This window comes from Globicephala melas, chromosome 1 (assembly GCF_963455315.2).
Source record: "Globicephala melas chromosome 1, mGloMel1.2, whole genome shotgun sequence".
Taxonomy (NCBI): Eukaryota; Metazoa; Chordata; class Mammalia; order Artiodactyla; family Delphinidae; genus Globicephala; species Globicephala melas.
Genome location: NC_083314.1, coordinates 85,509,971 through 85,536,720, shown reverse-complemented (window position 1 = coordinate 85,536,720; position 26,750 = coordinate 85,509,971). Strand labels below are relative to the sequence as shown.

Genomic DNA, 26,750 nt, shown 5'->3' with positions numbered 1-26,750 from the left:
GCACCGCAAGGAAGAGTAGACCCTGCTCGCCGCAACTAGAGGAAGCCCGCACGCAGCAACGAAGACCCAACGCGGCCAAAAATAAATTAAAAAAAAAAGAGGTTGGGGGATGCAAGGGGATAAGGGAACGAACCAACAAAGGAAACTGAGAAGGAACTGTTAGTGACTTAAAAGGAAACTAGAGTCGGGTGGTGCCCGGATGCTAAGGTGAAGATGTTTCACAGAGGAGGGAGTGATTAGCTATTTCAAAAACTTCTGAGAGAAAGATGTGGATGGAGAATGAGTCACTGGATTTATTCATGAGGAAGTCATGAGGAGTTTGGGTACAGCAGTGGGGATGAAAGCCTGTCTGGAGTAGCTTAAAAGTGAATAGGAGAAAGGGAGTATGTAGACAGCTCTTCCAGTAGATTCTCTATAAACTGAACGCAGAAAAGTGGGTGGTAGGTGGAGGAGTAGAGGGGCCAGAAGAGGGCTTGCAATGATGGTACAGATAATCGCTTATTTGTATGCTGATGGGAATGAGTCATTATCTCGTGGAGGAAATTACTGTAAGGAGAGAGTGGGTAGAATTACAGAAGTGACATCCCTGAGTATAATGAGAGGAGGTGGGATCCAGGGCACAAGTAGAGGGTTTGGCTCCAGATGAGAACTCAGCAAGCTGAAAGTAAGAACTGCCGAACAGGAATGGTAGAGAACAGGGGATACAGGGTCAGGCACAGGTAAGCAGATAGGCTAGTGGTGAGAGCTTGTCGAAGTTCTCTTCTGGTTGCTCGTTTTCCTCAGTGAAACAAGAAGCAAAGCCTTCAGCTGAGCAGTGGGTCTGGAGAAGGAGGTGTTCAAGGTTTGAGGAGAGAAAAGGTAAACTGCTGGGAGTGGGTGAGTGAAGACACTAGGAACATATTGGATTTAGCTGCAGTAAATCATCAGAATTTTAAAGTGTGGGACTCTGCAAGGTGATGTGCTTTTCTGCAGCTACGAGGCGTGAGCACAGAACGTTGGATCGCACCTGGCTGGACTGGGCTCGTCCAGTCAAAGTTCAATCATTGAGCACGACCAATCAGAAAAGGAGCAAAGAAGCTGGGTGTGTCTGCAACAGAGTGAGCCCAGGGAGTGAGCACGGCACTGGGGCGCAGAAGAAGGGCAGGGAGGACATCAGTGGGGGAAGGACTGTCAGAGTTGGCAGAGCAGAGGAACTGAGCTTCCAGCAGAGGAAGTGGAACTGAGATACTGAGGTGATGGAGGGAATGGAATCACTGGTAAAGACAAGTTCTACATTATATCTGTGGGGAGAGGTAAGACAGAGTGAAGGAGAAGATCATTACAGGAGAGGAGAGCAAGGACTAAGAAGTCAGGATATTAGAAAGAACTTTTATTTAAATATTACAAAAGCACCAAGAATTATGACAGCAGGAACATCAGAAACAGTGAAAAGGAACCAGGCACTAAAATAATCAGGAAATATTGGGGTGATGTTCTTAGCAGCACTATTTACAATAGCCAAGACATGGAAACATTGTAAGTGTCCATCAACAGATGAACGGATAAAGAAGATGTGGTGTATATAAATGGACTATTATTCAGCCATAAAAGAAAAGTGAGAGAATCCTACCATTTGTGACAACATAGGTAGACCCTGAAGGCATTACGCTAAGTGAAATAAATCAGACTGAGAATGCAAATACTGTATGATCTCTAAAAGGAGAGAAATCTCTAGAAATCTTTTTAGATTTAGTGGAATGTAAAAAGAAAAAAACGAAGCTCATAGAAAAAGAGATCAGACTTGTGGTTACCAGAGGTGGAGGGTGGGAGGAAGGGGAGTTGGAGGAAAGTGGTCAAAAGGTATAAACTTCCAGTTATAAAATATATGAACACTAGGGATACAATGTGCTACATGATGACTATAGCTAACACTGCTGTGTGGTATGTAGGTAAGTTGTTAAGAGAGAAGATACTAAGTTCTCATCACAGGAAGAACATTTTTTTCCTTTTTTCTTTCTTTTCTTTTTATGGTATCTATATGAGAAGACGGATGCTAGCTGAACCTATCGTGGCAATCATTCCACAATGCATGTAAATCAAACCACCATGCTGTATGCCTTCAACCTGTACAGTGATGGATGTCAATTATTTCTCAATAAAACTGGGGAAAAAAAGAAACATTAAAGTGTACCCATCAGCCTCTGGATGACTGCAACAAGGAAAGTGCTTTAGAGATGAGGGAAGGAGAATAACCTGGAAACATCAGCGAGAAGCACAGAGGAACCTGTATCCTATCCCCAGTTCCAGTTTAAAGTGGGAAGAGGAGGAAAAAAAAAATCCCACCTCCTGTGTGAGCTGCAAGGGGAAGCAGGAACTTTAATTTATAGAGCACCACCTATCCATGGTTCAGAGTTCTGAGCTCACTGATGGCCACGACATACCTTTCCCATTCCCAGCAAGACAAGGGATGCTGCTGCCAGCAGCTCTGCCCAACGTGTGCTGTTCTCCTGACCTCAGTCACATCCCCTCCTCACCAAGAGGATGACAAGGGAGCTGAAAGTGGCTCCTGTGTACCGGAAAGAGAGGAAAACCCTGACAACAGGTGATGACTAATTTTTATTTCTCATAAACCAATGATTAGTATCTTAAAATAGTTAGAAATCTGCCATTTGAACAAACCAATGTTATGGCATACTCACCGATCACTCTGAGGGTGAACTTGGTGTTATTTCTAACACTTGGGGATTCAATTCCGTACTCATCTTCGTCTGATGGTGTTAACTTGTCGATTGTGAGGTTACCCGACACAGTGTCTAAGTAAACTCTATCTTTAAAAGATAGAAAAGCTCTGACTTCAGATTGGTCATCCCATTCTACAACTTTATCCTTTCCTCTTTTCCACACAATCTCCTTAAAGGGTTTAAAACTTGATGTGTATAAAGTTACACTCTTGTTCACAGCTCCATATATTACTTGGGAATCACAGCTAATGAAATCTAGGAGAAAAAAAAGAAATTGGTTAGGGAAGATAACATGACTTGATCAAAAGCAGAAAATTATCTTCCAAGATGCCTTGTGGGGGGAAAATGATTAAATTTAGTGGTAAAATTATTCATTAGCTACTTTTTGTACTAAGCTGATAAACTGCTGATAAAAAGTATAGGAAGGAGAACATGCTTGACTCTGTAAGAGTTTATTCTTTAATAGGGAACTGGGGCCCACAGAAATCCAAGAAGTGGATTCAACATTTAGGGAGCACCAACTACGTGCCAGGTACTGTGGGCAATGCTGGGAATATGGCGGCAAACAAGACAGGTATCACTCCAGGCCCTCAAGGGAGGAGACACTGAGCAGACAAGGAGAGCCACCCAGGCAAAGGCCTTTCCTAGCAAATCACGCTGAAATTGACACAGGACAGCAAACCACCAGAAGATAAGAGGAGTCTGCAAGCTGACAGCCGGGTGAGGAGGGGAAGGAGAGATGGCCAAGCAGACAGAGGAAGCAGCCCCTCTGAAGAGGTAGGCCTTAAATCAGGAAGGTGCTGGGCGTGTCTGAGGAAATAAAAGCAGTTCCAAAAGGCTCGAAGGAAGAGAGCAAGGGGGGAACGGGTGGGGAATGAGGCTGGAGAGGCAGGCAGGGGCCAGACCACAGGGTCTGTGAGTGAGGGGCTAGGCCATGTCCGGTAAGATACGCTAAGTGTTTGGAATTTATCCTAATGGCAAGGGAAGGTCACGGACAGGGAAGACCGGCATGACATTTAAGTTTCAGTAGGTTGACTTTGTCTGCAGGGTGGACACTGGTCAACAGGGTAAGGATGGAGGGCAGAGAAAACCCAGAAGGGCAGTCAGTGCGGGAGCAGTGAAAGAAGGCTGGACCGGTAGACCAGACCAGGGCGCCGGCGGTGGGGATGGATAAGTGGACAGACTCTACATTTGAGAGGGAAATGAACAGGATTTAGTGATTGGATGAGAGGAGTTAATGGTGACTGCCAGGCCTCTCTCCTGGCTGACTGAGGTGCCATTAACTGAAATCAGAATGACCAGGAAGGAAGTCAGGGAGTGTGATGAAGATTGAGGTCTCGAGGCCTGGGTGCGGTGGCGTGTTGAAACCAACTGTTGTTAGCCTCTCTGCTGGACTCCGTTCAGGGAAGCCTGGAGAGCTTGGAGTGCACCACAGTGGGAGTATTTATAGCAGAGAAACTGCCTCATGCTTCACATCAGAACCTCCCACCTCCTCCACATCAATCCAGTTGTTAAACATTTACTATTACTACTAGATTGGGATATTCTTGATACCCCAAAATGGGCTTCAATGCATCGTGCTCCAGACTTGACTTTCTTGTTAAGAGAGAAGAGCAGCTGTTAGGGGAGAGACATAAAAGAGAAATTAAAACTTGATTGATCGAAGTTTTTACCTAGAAGCAATCAGGGTAATTGACAGAGTACAGGAAAAATCAAAAATATTAAATAGACCAATTGCAGGCAATTGTATCCAGTAATTTCAAATAAGAAGCAAATACGCCCCATTTGTCTATGTGCAAGGATTTTTAGAACCCACCTCCCTTAATCCAGGGAGGCTGCCTGCAATACACCGGCGTCCTTCTGTGGCTTTCCTGACCATGCACTGTTTCTCCCAATCAACCAGAGCCCATGAAAAGGCATGAAAAGGAATAAGATTTGAGGGGTGAGAGTCTATCCACACACAATAGTGGCGGCTCGAAATGTCTTGTACATGAATAGATGAATGAACGGATGAGGGTAAGTAGGGTGGTGGAGGAAGAGAAGAGGTCTCAGTTGAACTGCCCCTCCCTGGCTGCATAAAGCTGGCTTCTGTTTTTCCCAGGGGAAGGTGATGTTTCCTGGGCTTGAGAACAGGAAGAAGAAAAGTCTGGAATGGAGCTAACGGTGGAAAAAGGGGGAGACCAGTTCAGAAAAAATCAGTCATTTTGAGCTGGAAGAAACTCCAACAATTAGTCAGTCAAATAACCCCCATTTCACAGGTGAAAGGACAGGGCACCAAGAAAAACGGAAGAAGATGTTACTGAACGCTTACCCTCGGCCAGTTACGTGTTCACGTACTTGTGTCCCTTTTTAATCCTCTCCACATCCCCGTGCAGTGGTGTTGCTAACTCCATCTCTCAGGCCCCGGGAGACATATCAATTGCTCAAGGTCACTCAGCAAGTTTATGGTAGCTGAGGGACCAGAACAGACCTGACATGGCCCAGCCCCTCACTCACAGACCCTGTGGTCTGGCCCCTGCCTGCCTCTCCAGCCTCATTCCCCACCCGTTCCCCTCTTGCTCTCTTCCTTCGAGCCTTTTGGAACTGCTTTTATTTCCTCAGACACGCCCAGCGCCTTCCCGATTCAGGACCTGCCTCCTCAGAGGCACTTCTTCCTCTGTCTGCTTGGCCATCTCTCCTCCCCCTCTTCACCCAGACGTCAGCTGACTGATGGATGCTAAGCATAAGCGACCTGCAAGACATCTGCCTGGAGCTGTCCAGGAGGCTGCGGGGTCCACAGGTCTGCGGGTTCCCAGGGGAAGATACAGATTTGGGATCCATGACATTTGTAGATGCTATGTCTACCATTTCCTTCCTAAAGTCTTTTCTGTTGCACCTCCAAGACTGATCCTAAGGTAAGTTACCCATATGACTGTTTCCAGTGAAAAAGAATAGGAGAAAGGAGAGTGAATTTTTTTCTCAAGGTCACACACCCTGAACGAATGAAAGAATGAGCAAACAAACAGCAGCTAAGGAAAGGAGTCAGCAGTGAGTTGCTTACTTTGCTGATAACAGTGAATGGTCAGAAAAGGGACCACAGGGATGCTACCTTACCATGCCAGAGGGCAGAATGAAAAGGGCACCGACTTTCAAGGCAGATGCGCCCAGGGCGAACCTTCAAAAGTTCTCGCCACACTAGGTTTCCTCAGCCTAAAAAACAAATCATAATGCCTACCACAAAAGATTGTTTTGAGGTTTGAATAAGACTGAGAGTCTTTACACAATGGCTGAAATGAAGTAGGCTTTCAACAGGGTTTTCCCTCTTTTTCTTTCAATGATTCAGGCCACCATCAATGCATTCACTGTAGGTGACCCTGGCTGTGTGAGAACTGGGCATAGAGTGAGTTTTTGCTGTTTCGAAGTAGGGAGAGATAGAGGTAGGGGAAAATGTATCAGTGATTGCCTAAACAGATATTCTGTGCTAGACAGAATTTTTTTAACTGTTAGAGGTTTATTTGTTTGGAAGAATACTGAATGATCTTTTCTTTTGAAAGATATGAGGGTACCTAATACCTATATGTACTGTGTTTGTTTCCAATTTCAAAGACTCTTGCAGTCTTAAAAAACATCATCATTATACCCAGTTTTGATAGTTCTTCTCACAGGGCTTGAAGTCCGAAGTGGAACTCAAATATTTTGCAGACAAAGTGACCTGATTTTTGATTTAGAAAATATGGTAACCGTAACTACTGGGTTAATGAAATGGGACCTCCCCCAACTCCCAGCCACAAATTCCTCTGTGCATTTTCACTTGAGTCCTGGGATTCTTTTAAAAAATATTTATTTATTTATTTGGCTGTGTTGAGTCTTAGTTACAGCATGCAGGAACTTTCATTGCGGCGTGCAGGCTCTTTGTTATGGCGCGTGGGCTCTAGAGCATGCACGCAGGCTCAGTAGTTGCAGCGCACAGGCTCTCTAGTTGTGGCATGCGGGCTCCAGAGTGCGCAGGTTGCGTAGTTGCGGCACGTGGGCTTTCTAGTTGTGGTGCACGGTCTCTAGAGCACGCGGGCTTAGTTGCCCCACGGCACGTGGGATCTTAGCTCCCCAACTGGAGATCAAACCCGCATCCCCTGCATTGGAAGGTGGATTCTTATCCACTGGACCACCAGGGAAGTCCCGGGTCCTGGGATTTAGATTGACTGCTATTTTTAGTTTATTTAATCAAACACTTATATAGCACTTACTATCTACTAGGCAGTTGGAAGAACTCTACAAATATGTATTCAGCAAATCCTCTCAAAAACCATATCAGGACTTCCCTGGTGGCACGGTGGTTAAGAATCTGCCTGCCAATGAAGGGGACACAGGTTTGAGCCCTGGTCCGGGAAGATCCCACATGCTGCGAAGCAACTAAGCCCGTGTACCACAACTACTGAGTCCATGCTCTAGTGCCCGTGAGCCACAACTACTGAGCCCGCGTGCCACAACTACTGAAGACTGTGCTCCTAGAGCCCGTGCTCTGCAACAAGAGAAGCCACCACAATGAGAAGCCTGTGCACCACAACGAAGAGTAGCTCCAACTGGCTGCAACTAGAGAAAGCCTGCACGCAGCAACAAAGACACAACGCAGCCAAAAAAAATAAATAAATAGATAGATAGATAGAAAAAAAAACTTAAAAAGAAAAACCATATTAAGCAGCTGTTATTTTTAACCCTATTTTGCAGATGAGGAAACTGTGACACACAAACGTTAACTGACTAGCTAATTAAGTAGCGAAACTGCTTTTGAACCCAGATAGTCTGACTTTTAATCATTGCTTCTTATTTGGCTAGCTATGTGGTATATGGCTATTAAAGACAGTGACGTGATACAGGATATGTCAGAATGCAATTTCTAGAACGTATGGGAATAGCAGATGTTGGGAATGAGAAAAGGCAAACCATTCTAGTCGGGAGCCAAGCACAACTCTGAAACCTAGAAGTGAAGCATAAGCTCAATGGTCAACACATCACTGAATGTCAGGGCTGGACAGGTCCTCAGAGGACCCTGGCCCGCCCCACACCCATCCTCATATACATGAGGAAATTGCGAAGAGCTGATTGAGCAAGACAGCGATGAACCCAAATCTCCAAAATGTTACATGGGAACCCAAATTTAAACCTAAGTTTCATAATGCTGTTGTTTTTTAAAAATAATTTTAGATGTTCAATGGAAAATGAGACAGGGTTTCATAATTAAAGACCAAGAAACTAAGTTGAAAGTAAGGTCTAAGAGTTTGCACTTCTCATGTGTGATGGCAAGGAATATGTGACATGTGAAAAAGTAAGAGAGGGTAAGGGGACAAAAGAGACTCGAAGGCAGGAAGGAAGAAAAGCTGGAGCGGCGTGTGTGGCGAGAAAACAAGGGGCAAACAAAGAGGTAATAAGGACACAAAATCACAGGAGCAGCTGAGAAGCCTGTGAGAACTAGCAAATGAAGCCCTGAGATAAAGACCAGCCGTTCAGCCAACAGAGGAGCCACAGACAGGCCAGGTGTGACCTACAAGGGAGCGGTGGAGGCTGTAGCTCTGGTGAGGCTGGCTCGCCTAGGGAGAGGCCCCTCAGCTCCTACCCACGTGGACATGTGCGAATTGCCGGATCTTCTAAGTTTCCAAGAAATGCTGGACGTTCAAATTTTATGGGAACACAAAAATCAAATTTTATGGGAACACAAAAATCAAATTTTATGGGAACACAAAAATCAAATTTTATGGAATCAGTGGGCAATTAATTCCAATCTGAGCGGAGGGGTATCCCATAGTCAGGCCAGCCCCATGAGGACAAAGACAGGGTTGTTCTCCATCTTTGCTGCATCCCCTGCTGGCACATGAAGGACATTCCATAAATATTTGTTGAGTGAATTAACTAAACAACTTAAATGTCGTATGAAAGGCAGGGCTTCCTGACAGAATTACAATATTTGATAGTCACCCCAAACCCTGAGCTTTGCAATACCTCAAATCGCTGTGGAACCTGGTTGGAGAACCATGACTCAGCAAGGAGAGGTGGAGACGTTTAACTGAAGCTGCAGAATGGCCTGGGACCCCTCGTATGCTGTCAGAAGAGAACTCTTTCCTCCTCACTGCCTGCCTCCAGAACCAAAGCAAGACTGGAGGGTCTGCTGGCTCCCCACTCGCCATCCCCTTCAGGTTTAGCGGGGTTTCACCTACCACATGTTGTGGGCTTCAGGGCATTGCACCAGATAAGCTTACACCCACTCAGGATATCAGCCCTTCATCAATGTTAACACCCTGTCTGAGGTTTGAGGAGATGCAATTGTTTCACTGATGCCACTGCTGAGAGCTGAGCTAACCACTCTTCTGGGATTTGGAGGAAAGGTTTTTCTGGAGTTTTTTCTTAGAAATGAACAATGTGATTTTAAAATACTTCCCTTCTCTTCCTAAAATTTCTTCAAGGTTCCACATGGCTGCAGATTTTAGCAGTTAAGGCAAAAATTCATTTGATGAAAAGAGAAAAAAAAATCCCCTGAAAGTTTCAGTACCCAAATACATAAATCTTGGTATTTTCCCCTGTGTGTATGACACCATAACGACAATTCGGTTAAAGATTCATTCAAGCTGGGAGATAGGAGGGCCTTGGGCATTTTTGTACCCAAGTGAGCAGCTGGATTTCTCCTGCAGACAGGGGCTTGTGACCATGACCTTGTTCCTCTCACTTCAGCATCACAGCACACTTTCAGTTGATACCCACTTGGGGTACTGGAGCGGTGGCAGCCTGCGAAACTAAGTCTCTGGAGTCACAAACACACATGCTCACAGTACAGAGAGCAGCCACTCTCCTCACATGTCTACGTCGGGGCTAGTGTCAAACAATCTGTCCTATTAAGTCTACAAACATTCTGTTTGTCAGCCCCCATGTCCCAGTTTGGGCATACGACATATGCGCACCAGGTACATGGATAATCAAAAGAAGAGCACCCAGTCTTTTCACTCAAGGAAGTTTAGTGTAGCTCGTTTCTTTAACCTAGCTCTTAATTAATCCAATCCAAATGAGCCCTAGACCAACTCAGCCTCAGTAATAATATTCCACAACAGCAACACACTTCCTGAAGGCTCACTGTGTGCCAGGCACTTGTTCCAAGAGATAGATAGATGGATGGATAGACAGATGGATGGATAGATGGATGGACGGAGAGACAGATGGATGGATAGATGGATGGACGGAGAGATAGATGGATGGATAGACAGATGGACGGATAGGTAGATGGATGGATAGATGGATGGATAGATAGATGGACGGATAGATAGATAGATGGATAGATAGATGGATGGACAGACAGATAGATGGATAGGCTCATTTATTCCTCAACTTAACTCTATGAGGTAGGGCTTATTATTCATTTATTCACTCACCAAATATTTGTTGAGCACCTGCTATGTCCCAGGCACTGTACTAAGCAGTGAGGATACAGCACTAAACAAATCAGACAGAATCCTGCCCGCTTGGAGTTTACATTATTGGTGAAGGTGGGGACGCGGGGCAGGGAGGAACACATTAAATGGGAAAGTATCACAGGTGATGTTAAGTGCTACTGAGAAAAATAAAGCAGTGTATTGGGGAGGATGATTAATAACGAGAAGGGAGGTTGCCATTACATGTGAGGTGGTCCCAGCTGGCATGTGAGCAGGGCCCAGAAAAAACGAGGGAGTGAGCTTGAGCGTGTGGGGAAGAGCATTCAAAGAGTGAGAACCACTAAGTTACAGTTGAGGAAACTGGGGCTCAAAGAGGTTCAGAAGCTGACCGTGGTCACTCAGCTGGTCCGGGACAGAGCTGGTGTCCAGACACAGGTGGCCAGCTCCAAAGCCTGCACTGTTAGCCACAGTGTGAGATGCCTTGGTCCTTCCTTGTCAGTTCCACCTGCATCCCGTCCCCATCAGTGATTTCTGTTTCCATGAGTGCTGAAGGCAGAAATCTACTGGTCTCAGATATGCCACCATGGCTTCCCTGTCTTCATCTATTTCAGACTGAAACTGCAGCCCCCTGACTCCCAACAGACAATAAACCCCCTGGTCCCCCAGTCCCAGAAACGCCACAGAACTCGCCTCACATATGCTCTCAGTTGTCAAGCTATTCCTTGTCTCCTGGATGAGTGCATCCAGAATTAAGACGTTTGTTCTTTAAATCAACTTCCTTTTGAACTTCCCTGTTTCCTGTCATGCTAAAATACTTGCCTTTTTAACCCCTTATTCTTGCACTTAAAAATCCTTCTTTCACCAGACATTTCCTTCTCAATCTGTGCAGTCCGATTCAGTAGCCACTAGCCAATGTGGCTCGTGAGCCCATGCCACATGGTTAGTCCAAATTGAGATGTGTTGTTAGTATAAGATACACACCAGACTTTGAAGGTCAAGTATGAAAAGGGGAATGTAAAATCTCTCATTAACATTTTCTATATCAACTACATGTCGAAATGAAAATACTGTGGGTATATTAGGTTAAATAAAATATATTATTAGAATTAATTTTACCTGTTTCATATTATATTTCTATTTAACAGCACTACTCTGGCCGGCTCTTTCAAGATACCCATATCACATCACGCTCAAAAGCCACATTTGCCTTTGACTGTTCTTGTCTTAGACAGGATATGTCTGAGACCTACAGCATGCTTTGGAGAATAAGGTTCTTACTAGAGCTATTTAATGCTCTGCAAGTCTTTTTAAATCTATTCTCCAAAGTCTGATTAAAGGTATTTCAATGTGCTATTGATCATTTCATTAAAAATTTCTTTATAATCCCTATTATTTTCTAGTTACTCAGTTCATAGTTGAGAAACTCTATTACAACTAATTTATGATGACATAGTCATTAGTTTCTTATTAATATGAATTTCTTATTATTTCCTGAATGTGTACAGTAAACTTCATTTTGTTTTCTAGTTTTTAACTGTTACATGGGAAAAACATTCAGAAACTACAGACCAGAGAGGCTGATGGAAATTCAGACACTGTTCTTAACAGACATTCAGGGGAACATTATGAAAAATGAAGGTCACTAGGAATCAAAACGGGTTCATTTCCTCAGAACAAGCCTATCAAAGTAATTTGGTTCCCTGAGATGGATACTTGCTAAACAAAATCGATCAAGGTCACAAAGGATAGAACTCTGAACTAATAACTTTCAAATGGGGGCAGAGACCAGACATGATTTCTTACAGTGATTCTGGGCAAGAGGTCCCCTCACTTTCACTGGTTTCATTTTGAGCCCCAGAGTCCTTGGGCTAAGAGCTCATCAGCAAAGGCACGAGCAGCATTGAGAAGGAGAAGGCCAATGCGCACAAGGGAAAGGGACTGAAAACAAGAAAACCAAGAGACCAAAGGAGAGAATCCCATGCCCATAAAGTAGCTAAAAGACATTTTCCTTTGAGTCTGGTAGATGGGCACTGAAACTTATCTCCAAAGAGGAACTGCTAAAATGTTTTCCACACTTTTTGGGGGACGGTCTCACTATTTTAGTCACACTTCATATTAAAACTTGTCTGGGGCTTCCCTGGTGGCGCAGTGGTTGAGAGTCCGCCTGCCGATGCAGGGGACATGAGCTCATGTCCCAGTCTGGGAAGATCCCACATGCCGCGGAGCGGCTGGGCCCGTGAGCCATGGCCGCTGAGCCTGCGCATCCGGAGCCTGTGCTCCACAACGGGAGAGGCCACAACAGTGAGGCCCATGTACCGCACACAAAAAAAACAAAAAAACAACTTGTCTGAGCAAATGGAAAAGGCTGTATCCAGGTTTCACCTTCAATCCTGAGATGGAAGCTTTTATCTGTGACTGCAGAATCTAAGGTGCTGTGTGCCCTTAAGTAAAAACTTCAAAAAGCCTTCTGTACCCAAGAGAAAACAACATGAGAAGAAATCAAAAGACAGAAAACTTGTGCACACAAGGGCTGATGTATGCTGGCAAACTTTCTGCTTTTAAACAGAGAAAGCAATGCCTACCATCAAAGCCTATACGAATTAAAACACATTAGAGGGAGACATGCTGGGACCCAGCCCCACCCCCCAGCAGGCCAGCAGCCAGTGGAGTCAGTGGAGTCAGCTGCCCTCACTACTTAGCTCCGCCACAGCAGAAGAGTGCATGCAGCCCATATAGGGGGCAGCCTAGAGCATATAACTCTAGTCACCAAAGGGGATGGGGAGAGTCCTGCTGGGCCCCACAGGACATCTCTTACATAAGGCCACTTCTCCAAGACCAGGAAACGTAACCAACCTCCCCGCTACATAGAAATAAACATAGAGAATTAGACAAAGTGAGGAGACAGAAATATATAACAGACAAAGGAACAAGACAAACCCCCAAAGAAGAACTAAGTGAGTGGAGATAAGCAATCTAACCAATAAAGACTTCAGATAATGATCTTAAAGATGCTCAGTGAACTCAAGAGAAGAATGAATGAACACTGTGAGAAGTTCAACAAAGAGTTAGAAAATATAAAGAAGACTCAAACAGCTGAAGAATACAATAACTGAAATGTTAAAAATACACTAGAAGGAATCAACAGGAGATTAGATGACACAGAGGAATGCATCAGTGAACTGGAAGACAGAGTAGTGAAATTCACCCAAGCTGAACAGAAAAAAAAAGAACTTTAAAAAATAAGGCTAGTTTAAGAGACCGCTGAGACAACAGCAGGCACACTAACATTCACATTATAGGGGTGCCAGAAGGAGAAGAGAGAAAGGGACAGAAAACTTATTTGAAGTGATAACAGCTAAAAACTTCCCTAACCTGAGAAAGGAAACAGACATCCAAGTTTAGGAAGTACAGAAAGTCCCAAACAAGATGAACCCAAAGAGGTCACACCAAGACACATTGCAATTAAAACAGCAAAAGTTAAAGATAAAAAGAGAATCTTAAAAGCAGTAAGGGAAAAGCAACCAGTACACACAAAGGAACTCACATAAGACTTTCAGCTGACTTTTCAGCAGAATCTTTGCAGGCCAGAAGTACATCATGATGTACTTAACGTGATGAAAGGAAAAAAACTTACAACCAAGAATATTCTACCCGGAAAGGCTATCATTCAGATATGAAGGAAACAAGCAAAAGCTAAAAGAGTTCAGTGTCACTAAACCAGCTTTACAAGGAATGTTAAAGGGACTTCTCTAAGCAGAAAAGACCACAACTAGAAATATGAAAACTAAAAAAGGAAAAATCTCATTGGTAAAGGCAAACATACAGTAAAGGTCAACCACACAAAAAGCTAGTAGGAAGGTTAAAAGACAAAAGCGATAAAATCATCTATATCTATAGTAAAAAGTTAAGGAATACACAAAATAAAAAGATATAAAATATGACATCAAAAACATTAAATGTGGGCTTCCCTGGTGGTGCAGTGGTTGAGAGTCCGCCTGCCAATGCAGGGGACACGGGTTCGTGCCCCGGTCCGGGAAGATCCCACATGCCATGGAGCGGCTGGGCCCGTGAGCCATGACCGCTGAGCCTGTGCGTCCGGAGCTTGTGCTCCGCAACAGGAAAGGCCACAACGGTGAGAGGCCCGCGTACTGCAAAAAAACCAAAAAACAAAAAACATTAAATGTGAGGGTGGGGTGGGCAGCAAAAACGCAGGGTTGTTATAATGTGTTCAAACTTAAGAGATCATCAACTTAAAATAATCTCATAAAATTGACTCATTATATAGTTATACATGAACCTCATGGGAACCAAAAGCCTATGATAGATACATACACAAAAAAGAGAAAAGAATCCAAACATAACACTAAAGATAGTCATCAAATCACAAGAGAGCAAAAGGAGAAAAAAGGAACAGAAAAGAATTGTAAAAACAACCAGAAAACAATGAACAAAATGGCAATAAGTACACACCTATCAATAATTACTTTCAATGAATGGACTAAATGTTCCAACCAAAAGACATAGAGTGGCTGAATGGATTAAAAAAAAAAAAAAAGACCCATCTATATGCTGCCTATAAGAGAATCACTTCAGATCTATAGACATAGACTAAAAGCGAGTGGATGGAAAAAAGGTATTCATGCAAATAGAAATAAAAAGAAAGCTGGGGAAGCAATACTTACATCAGACAAAACAGACTTTAAAATAAAGACTGTGGGGCTTCCCTGGTGGTGCAGTAGTTAACAATCTGCCTGCCAATGCAAGGGACATGGGTTCGAGCCCTGGCCCAGGAAGATCCCACATGCTGTGGAGCAACTAAGCCCAAGCACCACAACTACTGAGCCTGAGTTCTAGAGTCCGCAGGCCACAACTACTGAAGCCTGCGTGCCCAGAGCCCGTGCTCTGCAACAAGAGAAGCCATGACAATGAGAAGCCCACTCACTGCAACGAAGAGCAGCCCCCACTCATCGCAACTAGAGAAAGCCCACATGCAGCAACGAAGACCCAACACAGCCAAATGCAGCAACGAAGACCCAACACAGCCAAAAATAAGTTAATTAATTAATTAAAAAATTAAAACAAAGACTGTAATAAGAGACAGAGAAAGAGATTACATAAGGATAAAGGGACCAATCCAACAAGAAGATAAAACAATTGTAAATATCTATGTTCCCAACATAGGAACACTTAAATACATAATGCAAATATTAACAAACATAATGGGAAAAATTGTGACAGTAACACAATAATATTAGGGGACTTTAATGTCCCACTTACATCAATGGACAGATCATCCGGACAGGAAATCAATTAGGAAACATTGGCCTTAAATGATACATGAGACCAGATGACCCTAATAGATATACAGAGAACATTACATCCAAAAGCAGTAGAATACACATCCTTTTCAAGTACACATAGAACATTCTCCAGGACAGATAACATGCTGGGCTACAAAACAAGTCTCAATAAATTTAAAAAACTAAAATCATATGATGCATCTTTTCCAACCACAGTGCTATAAGACTAGAAATCAACATAGGTAGTATGCTTTTTTTACATCCATCTTAGTAATACTTTTCTGGATCTGCCTCCTCAGGCAAGGGAAACAAAAGCAAAAATAAACAAATGGGACTATATCAAACTAAAAAGGTTCTGCACAGGGAAGGAAACTATCAACGAAATGAAACAGCAGCCTGCAGAATGGGAGAAGCTATCTGCAAATGATATATCTGATAAGGGGTTAATATCCAAAATATACAAAGAACTCATACAACTCAATAGTAAAAGCAACAACAACAACCAAAAAAACCTGATTAGAAAATAGGAAGGGGACCTGAAAACACATTGTCCAAAGAAGCCACAGAGATGGCCAACAGGCACATGAAAAGATGCTCAGCATCACTAATCATCAGGGAAGTGCAAATCAAAACCACAATGAGGTGCTACCTCACACTTGTCAGAACGGCTATCCTCAAAAAAGACAACAAAGAACAAGTGTTGGCGAGGGTGTGGAGAAAAGGGAACCCTCATGCATTGTTGGTGGGAACATAAATTGTTGCAGCCAGTATGGAGAACAGTATGGCAGTTCCTCAAAAAATTAATACAAACTGCCGTATGATCCAGCAATTCACTTTTGTGTACCTGAAGAAAACAAACACACTAACTGGAAAAAAACATATGCACACCAATATTCATCGCAGCATTATTTACAATAGCCAAGATATGGACGCAACCTATGTGTCTACTGATAGATGAATGAATAAAGAAGATGTGGTATTTATATATAATGGAATATTACTCATCCATAAAAAATGAAATCTTGCCTTTTACAACATGGATAGATATAGAAAGTATTAGGCTAAGTAAAACCAGTGAGACAGAGAAAGACCAATAGCATATGATTTCACTTATATGTGGAATCTAAAAAACAAAACAAACATTCAAAACAGAAACAGACTCATAGATACAGAGAATAAACTGGTGGTTACCAGAGGGAAGATGGATAGAGAGGGTGAGTGAAATAGGTGAGGGAGATTAAGAGGTACAAACTTCCACTTATAAAATAAATAAGTCATGGAGATGTAATGTATAGCATAGGGAATATGGTCAATAATATTGTAATAACTTTCTGTGGTGACAGATGGTGACTAGACTTACTGTGACCATTTTGTAATGTAAAAAAATATTGAATCACTATGTTTACACCTGAAACTAATGTATCGATAATATTGTAAGTCAATTTAAAAAGGGAAAAAACAAATAACCATAATAGAGTGTACAATTCAATTTTTTAAATTACAGTAAAAAGACAGCAATGAAACAAATTCCTAGATCTAGTTCTTTAAAAGTAGTTGTAAGTCTTTTTCAAAATTCCTAAAAGATACCTGTCAAAAATAAACAAAAACAGCAACAAATGGAAAAATGTGAAATTTCATCAGATCCTGGTATTTAAAAAAAGACATCCTTGTGACAATTGGAGGAATTTGAGTAAGAGTAGAAGTTAAGTGATATTGTGAGATTACTGTTAATTTTTATAAATATTATGTTATTGGGCTTATGCCAAAGCATTTAGGAGTGAAGTGTGGGTGTATAAAGAAGGTATAATTATGGCAAAATGTTAATAAATGAATACATAAATACAACCCCATTCTGAATTCTATGGCCCAAAGAAGGTTCCCCCACCCCTCTACTGTAGATTACAATATTGGATACAATCTATGTGATTGGTAATTTGCTGTCATATAATTTCACATGCTTTAGCAAAATTACGTTGGACAATATATATGTTATATATAAGAGATTAACTATGGCTGCACCAATCAACAAAAAGTTGCTTACCTATTCTTGGGTTGGGAATACATAGACTTTGAGTCAAACGGACCTAAGTGCTAGCAGGTTCTACCACTTATTTGTTGTGTGAACTTGGACAAGGTACTTGACCTACCTCAACTTTGTTCTCCTCCTTAACAGTCTCTACCTTATAAAACTGGTGTGACAATTAAATGAAAACAAAAATCTAAAACTCTAAGCACAGCACTTGGCACAGAGCACGTGCTTAATTCATGGCAACTGTTATATACACCCCATTATAATACTGGATCTAGTTTTTTGAGAGGAAAACACAACACTATTTTGATTTGGATTACGTTTCATAAATAAAACCTCACAGGCTCTCTGAATCTTAATTAAGCAAAGCATATGAACAAGTCTCACATAATAATGTGAGATAATGATAATTTAAAATGGGGAAATGTTTGACCAATACTTTATCATCTAATGTCCAGATTTAACAATTTGTATTGTTAAAAATATTAAAAGAGATCAATGAAAGAGGGGCTTTCCTGGTGGTGCAGTGGTTGAGAGTCTGCTTGCCAGTGCAGGGGACGCGGGTTCGAGCCCTGGTCTGGGAAGATCCCACATGCCGCGGAGCAACTGGGCCTGTGAGCCACAGCTACTGAGCCTGCGCGTCTGGAGCCTGTGCTCCGCAACAAGAGAGGCCGCGACAGTGAGAAGGTCCGCGCACCGCGATGAAGAGTGGCCCCCGCTCGCCGCAACTAGAGAAAGCCCTCGCACAGAAATGAAGACCCAACACAGCCAAATAAATAAACAAATACATTTAAATCAATGAAAGAAACTTTATATGAAGTGGTATATGACTTGGTTCCTGCATACAAGGATCTAAAATCTAGCTGGAGAGACAACTGGCAAGATAAAGGATCCAAAAAAGGTCAACCACTGCAGAATAAGGCAGGCGCTGCTAATGAGAGCTAACTAATACAACAGTTCCTATTTTTGATCTTGCTACTTGCCCAGCGCTACCCAGGTCCTGTCCACATGTTACCCCACTGATGCAAACCAGGGCCAAATCCTGCCAGCCCTACCTTCAAAACACACCCTGCTATCTTCAATTCCTCACCCCAACCCCAGTCATTTCTTACCCACCCCCACCCAGTCATTGTTCCCGCAGCCTCCTAACTGGTCTCCCTGCTTCTCTTTTTTCATCAGCAAGGACCATCCTCCACGCCGCATCCAGAATCATTCATTTAAACACTCATTACAATTTCACTCCTGTTCATAACTCTCTGAGACTTCCTATTTTACTGGGAATAAAAAAAATGTAGTCTTTCAAAGGGCCACAGGGACTTCCCTGGTGGCGCAGTGGTTAAGAATCCGCCTGCCAATGCAGGGGACACGGGTTTGAGCCCTGGTCCGGGAAGATCCCACATGCCGCAAAGCAACTACGCCGGTGTGCCACAACTACTGAGCCTGCGGAGCTCTAGAGCCCACAAGCCACAACTACTGAGCCCAGGTGCCTAGAGCCTGTGCTCCGAAACAAGAAAAGCCACCGCAATGAGAAGCCCGTGCACCACAACGAAGAGTAGCCCCCTGCTCTCTGCAACTAGAGAAAGCCCACGCACAGCAACGAAGAGCCAACGCAGCAAAAAATAAATAAATAAATAAATAAATTTATTGGAAAAAAAAAAGGGCCCACAAAACTTTATTTCTAGGGTCCAGCCCTGACTACTTGTACAACTTCATTTCCTATTTACTCTCCAGCACAGTGCCCTCCTCGAAGTTCTTTAAACGGCTGAAGCCTATCTCAGGGTTTTTGCTGCTGTCCTCTCTGTCTGGAATACTACTCTCCCAGATGGTAACCTGGCCTGCTCCATCATTTCCTTTTAAGTCTACACTCAACTGTTACCCTTTTAAAGAGACCCTCCCCTGACCACACTACATAAAATACTAACCACCAGAGAGTGACAATGAAATATCATACCTCCACCCCATGGAGCACTATGAAGCTGTTAAAAAAAAAAAAAAAATGAGGATGATCTCTATGAACTGATATGGAACGATTTTCCAGACATATGGTTAACTGACAAAAACAAAGTACAAAAGAGTACACAGAGTATGTTACCTGTTGTTTAAAAAAGGGAGTTAGAAATAAACATATGTATCTGTTTATAACTGCAAAAAGAAACAAAGATAAAACTGAAACAAATTATATGTTATGGGGGGAGAGGAAGGGGGGGAATAGAATTTCTGAGCATATATACATATATATATATATATATTTTTTTTTTTGCAGTATGCGGGCCTCTCACTGTTGTGGCCTCTCCCGTTGTGGAGCACAGGCTCCGGACGCACAGGCTCAGTAGCCATGGCTCACGGGCCCAGCTGCTCCGAGGCATGTGGGATCTTCCCGCATGTGGGATTTTCCCGGACCAGGGCACGAACCCGTGTCCCCTGCATCATTAGGCGGACTCTCAACCACTGTGCCACCAGGGAAGCCCCTGAGCATACTTTTTTATGGTCATCCCTCAGTATCCACAGGGAATTGGTTCCAGGATCCCAGTGGATACAAAAATCTGAGGATGATCAAATCCTTCATATAAAATGGCATAATATTTGCAGATAACCTATGCACATCCTCTCATATACTGTAAATCATCTCCAGATTACTTATAATACCTAATACAATGTAAATGTTATTTAAATAGTTGTCAGAATGTGGCAAATTCAAGTTTTGCTTTCTGGGACTTTCTGGAATTTTTTTTTTCCTGAATATTTTTAATCTGCAGCTGGTTGAATCTGCAAATATGGAAGGCCAGCTGTATATGGTTTTGATTTGAACCATGTTAATAGTTTACATATTTAAAAATTAAATCAAGGTGGGGGAAACCCTAAAACTGAATAGAAAGAGAAACAAATTAATGCAACTATGTATCACTTTGATAACATAACCACACAGAAGAAAAATTCAAATAAATTGAAAATACAGTGTTCTATACATATTTAGTGGGATATATGAAAGAATAAAAAGAACTGCTAAGAAATCTTGAACTGTATTTAGTAAAGTTTGTGCTTGGGAGTAGTATTGGCATAGCAATTATGGAATTAGTTTGTGTTTAATGTAGATTTGGAAAATATACTAATGCTACTAAGAATAGAATTCACGCCTTGGGGAAGGGAGGTACTAATATGGAATGGAGGAAAAGGAAAAACTGAATTGTTGGATTAGCTTTTGCAGTAACAAGATGAATGCCTGACTTTGTGAAAACTATTTCCTAGCACTGAAAACTGACAGGGCCTAGAAGCTATGGCTCCAAGAGTCTTGAGCACACCTAGCACCCAGGTCTTAATTTCTAAATACCATCCCCCACTAACAGGAAAAAAGGAATCTAATGATTCCAAGGCTGAGTCAGGAAAAGAACAAAACGAGTCCAGAACACCCTTCTACACCAGAAAGTAAGGAAAGTGCTCAAAACTGAGGGAAACATGGCAAAAGGACACTGAAACTTGGAAGGGTTCTCACTTGCCAAATACAGAATCACTGAGCATCAAAATGAAAAATGACAGGAATGCCATCTTAAATAATACACGAGTCCTTACTAGTATTAAAAAAAAAAGAAAATTAAAAAGGGAGGTGCAGAAGCTCTTTGTTACTGAAGAATGTCAATAAAGTATAAACAAAATAGGGATACAAAATTGCTATCTACAAACATTTTAGCGGGAAGAATCACCACTGGGTTGTAAAACATTGGGTGAAAGATTGTTGGAAAACAGGATATTCACACAATCTCAAAGTGTTACTTAATGAATCAGGTATTACAGACATACCCATTTTATTGTGCTTTGCTTTACTGTGCTTTGTAGATATTGTTTTGTTTTTTTTTTTACGGTACGCGGGCCTCTCACTGTTGTGGCCTCTCCCCCTGCGGAGCACAGGCTCCGGACGCGCAGGCTCAGCGGCCATGGCTCACGGGCCCAGCCGCTCCGCGGCATGTGGGATCTTCCCAGACCGGGGCACGAACCCGTGTCCCCTGCATCGGCAGGCGGACTCTCAACCACTGCGCCACCAGGGAAGCCCGATATTGTGTTTTTTTACAAATTAAAGTTTTGTGACAACTCTGCACTGTCAGATGGTAGTTAGCATTTTTTAGCAATAAAGTATCTTTTAATTAAGGTATGTACATTTTTTTTAGACATAATGCTATGGCACACTTAATAGACTACAGTATAGTATAAACATCACTTTTAAATATACTAGGAAATCAAAAAACTCGCTATGGCTTGCTTTATTGCGATATTTCCAGTGGTTTGGAACCAAGCATGCAAAATCTGTACTCACACGCTTGTATTTTCTCCTCTACAATGGAGAAATCTGGTGGACCTCACCTTAACCAAATCATCAACATTAACGTCTCCAATAATGAGAGAAATGGACTGCATCTGCAGTCTGATAAGATGCACACCTGTGCGAATTCCTGCCCAGGAATGTTTAAACCTGAATCTAAGCATGTACTTCAACATCGAGGGACATTTTTATTAAAAAAAAAAAAAAAACTAGTCCAGACCCCTTCAAAAAGGGCAATACCATAAAGGAGAAAAGAGAAAAAGAAAAAAAGAAGCTGGCTTGGGCTTCCGGGGTGGCGCAGTGGTTGAGAGTCCGCCTGCCGATGCAGGGGACACGGGTTCATGCCCCGGTCTAGGAAGATCCCACATGCCACGGAGCTGCTGGGCCCGTGAGCCATGGCCGCTGAGCCTGTGCGTCCGGAGCCTGTGCTCCGCAACGGGAGAGGCCACAACAGTGAGAGGCCCGCGTACCGCAAAAAAAAAAAAAAAAAAAGAAGCTGGCAACAGTTTAGATTTTTAGATTTAAGGGGATTAAAGAGGAATGACTACCAAATCTGGTGTGTGATCCAAGATCGGCTTCTGGACCCTATCTGAAAACAGTATTGTATCAAGCTATATTTCCTGACTGTGATAATGGTGCCAGGGCTTAACTGCAAACATATTATTCTTAGAAAACCTATGTTGGAAGTTCCCTGGTGGTCCAGTGGGTAAGACTACTCATTCCCAATGCCGGGGGCCCAGGTTCAATCCCTGGTTGGGGAACTAGATCCTGCACGCGTGCCGCCACTAAGACGTGGCACAGCCAAAATAAATAAACAAATATTAAAAAAAAAAAAGACCTATGTTGAAATATTTAGGGTTAAGTTGTCATAAGAACTGCAATTCTCAAATGATTTAACAACAACAAAAAAGTTAACTGGATGGGTGTGGGTGTATATAGAGAGATGTAACCCAAATGTGATAAAATGTTAATAAGTGGTGATTCAAGAAGAAAGGTGTGTAAGTGTTCACTTTACTATTTTGGCAACTATTCTAAAGATTTTAAATCTTCCAGAATTTTAGAAAATTAAAAGGAACTATTAACCACTTCCATTTCCCTTGCCTCTGCACTAGTAATCTCTATATTAGTAAATGTTCACCACCACCCAACAACTACATAGTTACTGCTTTATTTCCTTACTGTCTCTCCCCCACTATAATGTAAGCTTCCCAGTGCTGACACATAGTTGATAGTCCATAAGTGCGTGTTGAATGGCTGATGCTCACAGTCATCCTATTAAGCAGATATTATTATTATCCTTTCTCTCATGTGAATGGCGCTCTCTTTAAAGGCAAAGGTGTGGAGGCACACAGAAGTAAGGTAACTTACAGAAGTTTTAACTGCGAGGAGCGGGGCCAGGTCAGAGGCCAGGTATCTCTCTGGGAGCAGATACTCTTCATCACTGTTAGGCAGCTTTCCCTAGTGAGGTGGGTTTGGCCCCCAAAGGGCTCACTGCAGACCTACACGGTTTCCCTTAGCGCAAAGCCTATTCAGAGAAGGCGATATTCATGCTTGCAGAATGAAATGACGTCTGAATAAATAAATGAATTAGGTGGGAGAAACCAGCTAGTTCAGAGGATCTTCCTAGAGGAGGTGTGGCTTGATGGGTAAACTGGGTTTTCAGTTGAAGAGAGAGCACAGAGCAGGCAGTAGTGACCAAAGGTGCATTCTGGGACCGGGGAGAGACCTGTGCCTCTGGAGGAGTTACCTTATCCCTTCAACCTCTGTATATGCCTCTCCCTCCTGCCCATAGCCACCAGCATATGAAACCCTCACAGCTCTTTGGGGTCTGTGATGGTACCTGCCCTGGTCCCCCACCTCCAATTCCTCTCAACTACAATCATTTCTCTTTACTGCTGCCAGATTAATTCTTCCTAAGTGGATGGCTCTGATCCTGTCAGGCCCAGAAAGAGGTCTCCTTCGCCTGCAGAAGAGAATCCCAACTCTCAAAGAGGACATTCAGGGCTCCCCTAGGGGGCCTCAAGCTCCCGTGGGCACTGCAACTCTGCAGTGACACTGATGACTCCCTACTGCCCAAGGTCACCCTCTACACCCTGCTCCCCTGTCTTTCTTTCCTGGTCTCCTGCTCTTGGAATCTTTTCCCACATCACGGCATGTTCACATACCACCTGTCCTCGGAGGCCAGGTTCAAATACCCTCCCTTCCATGAAGTTTCTGCTTCACAAAAGATATTTGATTTCACAAAAGATGTTGCTGTCTTCCCCCTGCACGCCCACAGCACTTTACCTCTCTTAAAACATTTACTTCTGTGCCTTACACCGTAGGTTCTTTTGAACGTATCTCAACCCCCCATTCCGCAGGCTGTAAGCCACAGATGCATGCACCCCAAAGGCACTCAATAAACGCTGAACGCAGAGTGGAGAGGGGAGGTTCATCAGGGGTGTGGGCTAAGGGGCCGGTGGCAGGAAATTCCAAGAAAAGAAGTACTAGTTAAGGGGGTTGTTACTATGCTTCAGGGGTTTGGTTATGACTTAACTAGGGGCCTGTGTGGGGAGAGGTTGCTAAGGGTGGGGAGGTAAAAAATTGAGACAAAGATAACTATTTCATGGCGCTGTCGTAACGATTTAGCTGAAGAAGCGTGAAAGGGATGAACACAGTCCTAGACACTCACATGTTAGTCCTTTCATGTCCGGAAGGGAGGGGAAAGGGGACCAGCCGACACTCCTTAGGAATTCTGAATTGAGGCCCTCGCCTTCCCGCTGCAGAGCAGTTCTGAACTGCCGCCCTCCGCGCGGGTGCGGGCATACTTGACTTTGGCCGCAGCGCGCCCAACCCCAGCGCGGAGGCCGGCGCGCGCGCAAAGAGCGCGTTCCTTGGCCAGGGAGGCCAGCCCGAGACAAGCTCCCGCGCTGCGGAAGCGGCGAACCAAGTTCCCCTCAAGTTCTGCGCTACGGCACCTCCGGCTGGAAGCAGTAACTTAGTCACTTGAGTCGCACTGAAAAGGCACCCCTTCCGGAGGAACACGAGTGGGAATCGGGGATCGTGGAGGTTAAGAAAGCTCCCCAGAGGGAGGAAAGAGCCTAGGGGAGGTGAACGAGAAGGAGTCGCGTCCTTCTTTTTCCCAAACAGGCTTCAGAGTCTGCGGTCCACGTTTCCTGCTGACCACCCTAGGGAGACCTGTGGGTGACACGACCAAGTCCCGCGCGCGGGCTGCGTGCCCCACGCCAACCCCACCACCCCACCTTGCAGCGGCCTCGGGCCGCGCCCGTCCACCCGACCCTGGAGCCCCGGGGCCACTGACACCCCGCGCTGCCGGTCCCCGCGGGCTCCCGGGGGAGGCCTCCACTCACCCAACCGGAGCAACAGGCAGACCACTCCGAGGGCCCCCACGGCCCACCCCGCGGCGCTCCCCGCGGCCATAGCGGACGGGCCAGCTTCCGCGACAGGGACCCAGCCGGGCGTCGCCTCGGCCTGCCGGACGGAGAGAGAGCCCGCCCCGCGGTGCGCCCCGCCCCGCGCGTCCCGCCAGGCCCCGGATGACGTCTTGGCGCGCGTTTTCTTCCCCTCCCGAGAACGCGGTCTGGGCCCCGGGTACTTCCTGCTCTTCTGCCGCCCCCCCTCCTCTGTGGAGCTCTCCCCCAAAAGTGGCTTGCGTGTTCACACCAGGTTTATCCTCGTTACTCCCGCACGTCCCGCACTTTTCCTTGGCATTTGGAACGTGATGGAGACGCCCCCATAGCCGGGGGTATCGGACCGTCGCTTCCCGAAAACTGCGCCCCACTCGGCTGGAGGTGACAGCAGAGCTCTGTGCCGGGACAGGGAGGTTCTGAAGCGCTTTATTCCTTCAGCGCTTTCCAGCAGCCGCAGTCGCGCAGCCTCGCTTTTCCTGCCAGTCACTTCGCTACTACGACCCTGGACAAGGCAGCTTTGTCAAATATTAAGACAAAAGGAAACGGGCAACATTCTAGACGACTGCTAGACTGTGTGGGGTCCCCTGGTGCGGCCCCAATCCTCCTCCCCCAAGTGCCTGCTTCTCCTCATTCAAGTGCAGCCACCTTCTCGTTAAGACGGACCTCACCCCAACACTCCCTCACTGGGAACTGGGATTTCCAGCCTTGGGTTCCTCCTTTCTCCGTTTCCTCTTTGTTTCACTCTTCCTCCATCTCTACTGTGGACTCGCCCTCAGGCTGGGGAGTCAGCGCTGCTCACTCCCTCTCCGTTTGGCCTCCCCAAACCTCTCTCCCTCGTGCTGCAGCGGGCGCTTGGAATTCCGCATCTTATTCGTTAGTCCTCTCCCCTCAAATCCATCTGATCCCAGACTCAATTACTACTGTATTCCCAGAACCAGCTACTGGCATCAGTCTCCCGGTCAGCCCCCATTCTTTCAGACAGTGGCACCAGAATAATCCCTGCTCAGCCATTGCCGTCGTTACCATGTGAGGAGGAAACTCCTCCCATGAGCTGGACTCTTGAACGGGACTCTCTGACGTCCCGACAAACACCAACATGTTTGCCAGTTGTGAAGCGGTGGAAGTGTGCTTTATTGTTGCTGTCATTACCATCATCCTCGGGTGGGGACCTCCACTCAAGACACTTGAACTGCCCTGTTAGGAATTCATAAATTATTTCTTACATTAGCCATGAAATTGTAAAAGGTGTCTATATCCGTGAAATTTCTGGGACTGATGTTCTGTACCATGAGCTTAGACATTCCCTATCATCTGAAGATATTGGGAACACAAGGCAGGTACAGTGTGTAGCGCAAAATGTGAGACGATCAAGTTTCTCCTCTGCTCTGGGCTGGTAAGAACTCGGGCTAACTTGGAAGGATAAGATGGAATCAGAACTTTAAACACTGGGGAGCCCCTCAAAGTTTTTGAGCTGGGAAGTGATCTAACAGCAAACATCTGTTGAGTACTTACTATGAGCCAAGCCCTGTGTTAAGTGCATTACCTGCATTAATTTAATCTTATTGCTGTCCTTGTTTTTACAGATTAG

The 26,750-nt window shown here is 44.3% G+C and overlaps 1 protein-coding gene across 1 annotated transcript in view; it reads right to left on the bottom strand.

Annotated features, from left to right (window-relative positions):
• CD58 (CD58 molecule) overlaps positions 1 to 25,237 on the bottom strand; it is a 43,966-nt gene extending 18,729 nt beyond the window's left edge. Inside the window, exons 1-2 of the mRNA XM_030869168.2 lie at positions 25,103 to 25,237; positions 2,679 to 2,975 (exon numbers count right to left, since the gene is read on the bottom strand). Coding sequence (XP_030725028.2) covers positions 2,679 to 2,975; positions 25,103 to 25,172 — 367 coding nt within the window. The 5' untranslated portion in view covers positions 25,173 to 25,237. The remainder of the gene's footprint in view (positions 1 to 2,678; positions 2,976 to 25,102) is intronic.
• Between the last annotated feature and the right edge of the window lie 1,513 nt (positions 25,238 to 26,750).